This window comes from Scylla paramamosain, chromosome 42 (assembly GCF_035594125.1).
Source record: "Scylla paramamosain isolate STU-SP2022 chromosome 42, ASM3559412v1, whole genome shotgun sequence".
Classification (NCBI taxonomy): Eukaryota; Metazoa; Arthropoda; class Malacostraca; order Decapoda; family Portunidae; genus Scylla; species Scylla paramamosain.
In genome coordinates, this window is record NC_087192.1 from 1987883 (window position 1) to 1995000 (window position 7118).

The 7118-nt window shown below is 44.5% G+C and overlaps 1 protein-coding gene across 1 annotated transcript in view; it reads right to left on the reverse strand.

Annotated features, from left to right (window-relative positions):
* Positions 1-3267: 3267 nt before the first annotated feature.
* The window catches only part of LOC135093192 (uncharacterized), a 21958-nt gene continuing 18107 nt past the window's right edge, over positions 3268-7118 (reverse strand). The window contains exons 20-22 of the mRNA XM_063992167.1: positions 5840-5960; positions 4482-4587; positions 3268-4314 (exon numbers count right to left, since the gene is read on the reverse strand). Coding sequence (XP_063848237.1) covers positions 3323-4314; positions 4482-4587; positions 5840-5960 — 1219 coding nt within the window. The 3' untranslated portion in view covers positions 3268-3322. The remainder of the gene's footprint in view (positions 4315-4481; positions 4588-5839; positions 5961-7118) is intronic.

The following is a 7118-nucleotide window of genomic DNA, read 5'->3' on the forward strand; positions in this document are numbered from 1 at the left end:
ATGAATCATACTTACCTTTTTCCACCTATCATCCCCTTCCATAAATCCGTCTAATCTTCTCTTGAAGCTCCCTAATGACTTACCACTAAACTTGATTACGGAGTCCGTTCCATTCATCTACCACTCTATTTGAGAACCAGTTTCTTCCCATCTATTTTTTTAAACCTAAACTTCTCAAGCTTGAAACCGTTATTTCTTGTACTATCCTGGTTACTGATCCTAAGAATTTTGCTTATGTCCACCTTGTTATAACCTTTATACCACTTAGACTTCTATCAGGTCCCCTCTTAACCTACGTCTCTCTAAAGAACGCAAATTTAACAGCTTCAATCCCGTTTCTCATAATACATGATTAAAAGTCTGTCCCCCTTTGCTTTAAGAAGAAAAAATAAATAAAATATACCAAACCAGTAATCCAGACAAATTACCACACACTTACACATTCACACTTAGTTCCCCTACCCCAAAAATAATAAAAAAAAAAATCACTGCTTTTACTACTACTACTACTACTACTAATAATAATAATAATAATAATCTAAATGAGTAGAAGCGCCTGACAGCTGTGAAAATCGTCCACCTACGCCGTTTTCTATCACATGTTATGCATGCACGGTTATGTTATGCATGCACGGTTATTTTTCCTATCACATAATCAGCCTGTGTAGCGGTTTTTCTTACCTCAGCAGGTGGGCGAGCATAAACTTGATTAGATGCTTCTGGGCAGGCTACGTGACAGAGTGCCGTCACTTAGTGGGGGAGCGAGGGAGTCAAAAGAAGTGCCAGATATCAGAGATCGAATGGCACTGTTACGCGGGGAGTGTGTAAGGTAAAGTAAGGGTAAAGTAAGCAGCAAATGAACAAAAAGGAGAAAAAAAAGGAAGTAAAAAAAAAAAAATAGGAGGGTGGAATAAGTTAAGAGGAAAAGGGGGAGTGGGAGGGTGACTTTGATGGAGAATATGGATATCATGAAGGAATGAGGTGATTTTCTTTAAGGACAGTGTTTAACCTGGGATGCTGAAGTAAATTTCTTGGGGTGTTGGAAATGCTGTATATATGGCGACACAGTGAAAGAATCAATTCATATATTCGATGGCGCCTTAACGGGAGAAGTACAACAATCACACAGCAAAGGGTAATTCCCAAAGAAACACTGTTTATTACACTACAGTAATAACATCCCATACAATTTTTTTTTCTTTCAACAGTTTTCTCAACAATTCAACTTGCTTTAAATTATTCTTCCTTCCATTGATACAACACCAAATTCACACACACACACGCACACACACACACACACACACACGCAGCACAATACACATGTCCTATTTCCAAAACTCTTTCCCTGAAAAAAAAAAAAAAGGAAAAAGAAAAAAACACTTCATAAAATACTGTACAACTCCCTACCAGCACAAACATTACAGGCTAGAAAACTGAATAAGTGCAGATCTTGGAATTTGATATTGGGGAGGACAAGACAGTAAAATTTTTCTCCTTATCTATCCATATATACATCTATCTCATCTTTCACTGCCCAAACCAATGCCCTGAGAAAACAGTTCGTTACTTTTCTTACCAATCACTACTAGTACAGGCAATACATACAAGGAATACAAGCTGGAACAAGCATCATAGGTTTGTGGCTTTGGTGGATTGAGGTTAAATTTACAAGTAATACCCTGAAAACCGTCCACCATTTAACTTACAAACCATTACAGACAACGCATTACAAAGAATACAAACTGGGACAAGCGCCTTAGTTTTCTAGCTTTCATGAAGCGAGGATACCTTTCCTTCATAAGTAACTCCCTGAAAACCGTCCATTAACTCCTAAGCCATTACCGTCACATGCGAAACGTAAATAGAATTATAGGTACACAAGTTATTACGATACTTTTCTTTCTTTTCTACCTGTCTTTACACAGGCATTTTCATTACCTAATTTAACGCTTAGTTTTTGGCTTTGGTATGCTGAAACGATTGGCAGTAAGTTTATAGACACTACTCTTTGCTGAACTTTTTATCTTTACGTACGATGATCAGAAGTAGAACAAACATTATTCTGTCTTTCACCCTTGTTGGTAAGCTTGTTCCACCCTTACGAACGATGAGAGGTAGAATAACGTTGAATTCACTTTCCACCGAGTGGAGCGTATTCCTTCCATCTCAAGTATCCTGATGAGCTGACAGTTTCGCTACAAAACTTACCAACTAACAAACTATTATTAAACCAGAGAACTTAAGACTGAGTGAACACGCAAAACACAGTGGAGGTGTGTGAGACGTGCTAAACAACTGATGCCCTTGACATGACGTACCCATACACTGGCACAAGTTAATGTGCTTCTCTTTTTACTGAGAGCGACGCCTAGTCAGGGGCGACAGGCAGCTTGGTTCAATCGGCACGCCTTGGAGCGTCAGGTCAATGCCTCACCAAGGACGTCTCATCGCTGCCATGCGCTGAGAACCTTCCGAAAAATATCGTTCGTGAGCCATGCTGGAGTGATATCAGTAGTCAGCATGCAGTGTCGCGCAGCCGGGGTATTTACTGGCGGCGTCCTAAACGGTAACACGTACGACCTACACCCAGGCGCCAGGGTAAGGTTCAAGTAGAGGTTGGATACACGCGCTGCCATCACGAGGTAGTTAGTGCTCGTTTCCCAGTGTTGACCTTCACACGCCAGACTGTTTGATGTGGGTGTTTGATCAAAACACCAGGGTGAGGGTCGGAGCTGGTTAGTGGCGAGCATACGCATGGTTCCCGAGGTGGCACTGGTGCGTGGTGGTGTGGTCAGGGGGGGGGTGAGAGGAGCAGGGGGAAGGCCAAACACCGTCAGCATTTGCTCCCTCGACACATCCGCTGATTGACTGCAATACAGCGAGCGATACGTCCGTCCATTCCACTCACTTGCAAAATATGTGATGGGGAAAAAAAAATAGTAGCTTCCTGCCGCATCGTGACCCAAGCGCGCATGGTTAAGCTTGTTGACGTCGTCCTTCCACACAGCAGCATCAAGATCCTTATGTCACCAATGTAAACTCTTGAGAGTCTACATTGTTATTGCAGCTCATGAACGTGTCCCTCATTCTCCTCCCTCTCTTCTGATTCTTCTGAGGATTTCTGATCACTTATGGGTGAAGACCGAACATGTAGTGGAAGGATAATCAATGTTTCTAAGTAGGAGAAATGTAACATTCGAACATGGGGACAACAGTTGTGGATGCGAGAAAGGGAAGTTTTTATGACACATGAATGGTGTACGAGAGACACAGGGGAAGTGTTGGCGGTACAGAGGAACAAGAAATGAAATGAATCACAGCATCACTCTGGGGGTTCACGATTCTTACCCCTCGGTGGAGTCTCGGGGCAGCATGGTGGCGTGTCTGCGTCATCTGTTTCCTCACGTCTCGCTCTCCTGCTTCCGTCGTGCGGTGACTGTGTTGTGCTGCCCGCTGCGTCTCCAGAGGTTTCTAGGTGACTGCTGGAATCATACAATGGGACGTCATCGTCTGGGGCGACCACAGGCTGGGAGCTGATGCCTGGAGGTGACGGCGTAACCTGCGTGGCACCCTCCGTTGGCCCCTTGGCCTTGACCTCGCACCCCGCCAGCCCCACACTGATGGCGGGTGTGCTCGTCCCTCCTTCCTCCTCCTTGCCTTTCCATTCCCCTCCCATGGGTAAATATCCACTCCCCTCTTCTTCCTTGTCACTCAGCGACTGCGCGTCACTTACCTGAACAGAGACTCTGGGCTCCAAGTTCACATACTCCCTGGCAGGCCCGCTTGACGGCGAGAGCCAAGCCGACTCTTGAACGGACATGTCCAGGTATTTGTCCTTTGAATGCCTGGAGCGAGAACCGCGAGCAGCGGGCGACGCTTCATGGATGACGGCCTGATGGAGGCTGAACGACAGCTCCCGCGGCCTCCCCGCTGCCCTCAGGTCTGCGTCGAGGGGCGTGCCTGCTGAGCTGTGGTCCTGAGGGCTCGTCACCCTCTCGCCGCACAGGAAGTTGGTGCCTCTGAGAAAGAGGTTTCTGGGCCTCCGAGCACCGGCGGGAGCATTGCTGCCGCAGCGGGCGTACAGCGGCAGGTCTCGGCGCGCTTGAAGAATGGGGTCCGTGGAGGCTGGCAGCAGGTCGGCGGGATCTAGGGGCACCACTGTGCTTGTCGTCTGGGACCACAACGACCCTCCGCGGCCACGAAACTCAGAGTTGTAGTCTTTCGTGGCATCGTCTCTCTTGCCGGTCTTGGAAGACGGCAGTCTGCACGCCATCAGCCCGCTCATACAGCCTCCCTCCTCGCCGCCCACGCCTTCTGCACCAAACACAGGCAAGAGTAACAATACACCATCTTCGCTCACACGTACTCCCCAGCTCACGAGGAAAAGCCACCTCCATACACATCAGGTGAAATTCAGTACATTTGTTATCCAGCCTTCATGAATCTAAGGTCATCACATTCACAGGGGTGCCGTGACTCACCGTTGTGGGAGGCGGCAGGGCCCGGGGTGGAGAAGAGCGGGTGATGAGGCAAGCACCAGCACGGCGCCCCGCTGCCGCCCCAGTACAGCACTAGACTCACCGCGCTCTGCCACACAGGGAAGGAAATATTAACCTTCACTGTAACAAAAACTTTAGATTTTAGAGCCTTGACTTTACTTAGCAAGACTGTCAGATGTCAGACACCTGTAAGGAATATAACACATACTTGATGTACCGCCACCTGAAATGGTAAGGAAGACAACTCAAAATGACGCAAGACTGAGGAAGTTTTAGACAAATACAGCGAGTCTGCAGTAAAGTCTGGTTTAAATCTTATAACGAAATGAAAATAACCGAACGTTTTCTTTGTGGTGTATGTGTGTGTGTGTGTGTGTGTGTGTGTGTGTGTGTGTGTGTGTGTGTGTGTACCTGCGTGCAGTAGAAGTAGAGGGGGAGAACAAAGGAGCAACAATAAAAAAATAAATAAATAAATAAAGTAAAAAACAAAATAAATAAATAATAAATAAATTAATAAATAAATTCATTCATTCATTAGATAAAAAAAGGACACAGGCGGGCCAGACACTAATAGAGACGGACAGACAAGCGATCAAACTAACTGACGATACAAACAATGAACGAGACAGGAGTAGGAAAAAGTCAGGTGAGGATGATAAAGAAAATCATAGTGACAGTTAGGTATAGTTGATTAGTTTGTTTGTTAATTAGTTGTTAACTTCGTTGGTGAGTTTTCAGATCAGTTATTTATTAATGAGTTAATTAGGTTAAGTTGGCAAGTTAGTCATTAATTAGGTAGTTGATAAAGTGTGCTAGTTTGTTAGTTTATTTACTAGCTGATTGATTTAGTAATATAATTAGCTGGTTAGGTAATTTAGTTAACGAGTTTATTAAGTTACTCAGTTTGTTAGCTTATTAACCACAGACAACACTTAACATGGCATACGTGCAAGCTCCAAAAAGAATAGCATAATGATATATACACACGTAAACTCTAAAATCTATGATCTAACAGCAGTAAGAAAAAAAAAAAAAATGACGGACCGGAGATTACTAGAACTCGAGGAGTCACGTACCGCCCTACAGCTCAGTGTCAGGCAGTGCTAGCTTAGGTAAGGTTAGGTTAGGAAGGGACGAAGGACCCAACTATTTTAAACACCCTCTTGTGGATTCTTTTTTTCAATGGCGTTTATTAACAAGCTTCTAAATCATTTGTTAAAAATTCATCAGAACCTGACTAATTATCTCTGTAGCTCTTTGAAAGTAATCCTGCAATCACAGAGGTTTCCATAATACGGGACTCAGACACAAGTCCATGCTGAAGATGGACCCACGACTACCTGCATGAGGGAGGCGGCGCAGAAGAGATATCGGCCGACCTGGTGGTGCAGGAAAAGGCTGCTGGCCAACACCATCCATTCCATCGCCAGTAACGCCGTCAGTTGGGCCACGCGTCTTCTCCTACACACACACACACACACACACACAAGGAAGGAAATAATTACATGGTCAGTATCAAAATTCTTTTGTGTGAGGCAGTAGACACTTGCCGAAACGATAATTACTTCCCTTAGTGTCTCACAACACAAGGGGGCAGTCACAGCCTGCCCTCTAAAGACAACTTTCTTCCTTCACACAAAACTACAAGCACCTAATTACACACACACACACCCTTCACTCAAAATTCAAAATTATCTTGGCGACTCCTACACCAGCCTCAGAGTCCCCATCTGGGGAGGGGATCATAAATGTCCCAAAGTCAGACTGCTCTTCTGGTATCGGCCCTAAGTGTCTTGGCACCCCATCAACTTTTTCATTAACTTCTGCAACATTCGCGGTCTTTCAATCTGTAGAACAAAACCTCTCCTTTACTAAACCTCATCTTCTTTTCCTCACTAAAACTATCTAAAGTTTTTAAATTTATTTTCAACAGGAATATTCTTAACATCTATCTGATCGCTAGTATGGGTTCTGTCAAGGCCATTCTACTGGTGATCTTCTGGCTTTCCTTACCGAGTCTTGGTCATCCTCTTTTAGAGATTTTTCGCTGTTGTCTTACACACATCAAAAGCTTTTGATAGAGTTTGGCACAAAGCTTTGATTTCCAAAATACCCTCCTACGGTTTCTATCTTTCTCTTTGTAACTTCATCTCAAGTTTCCTTTCTGACCGTTCTATTGCTGATGTGGTAGACCGTCAGTGTTCTCCTAAATCTGTTAACAGTGGTGTTCCTCAGGGTTCTGTCCTGTCACCCACTCTCTTCATTAATGATCTAAACCAAACTTCTTGTCCTATCCACTCCTACGCTGATAATACCACTCTTCACTTTTCCATGTTTTTTCGTCGACGTCCAACCCTTCAGGAAGTAAACAGTTCACGCAGGGAAGCCACAGAACGCCTGACTTATGATCTCTCTAAAATTTCTGACTGGGGCAGAGCAAACTTAGTATTGTTCAGTGCCTCAAAACTCAATTCCTCCATCTAACAACTAGACACAACCTTCCAGACAACTATCCACTATTCTCCAATGACACTGAACTGTCCCCTTCTACACTGAACATCCTCAGTCTGTCCTTTACTCATGATCTAAACAAGAAACTTCACATTTCATCTCTAGCTA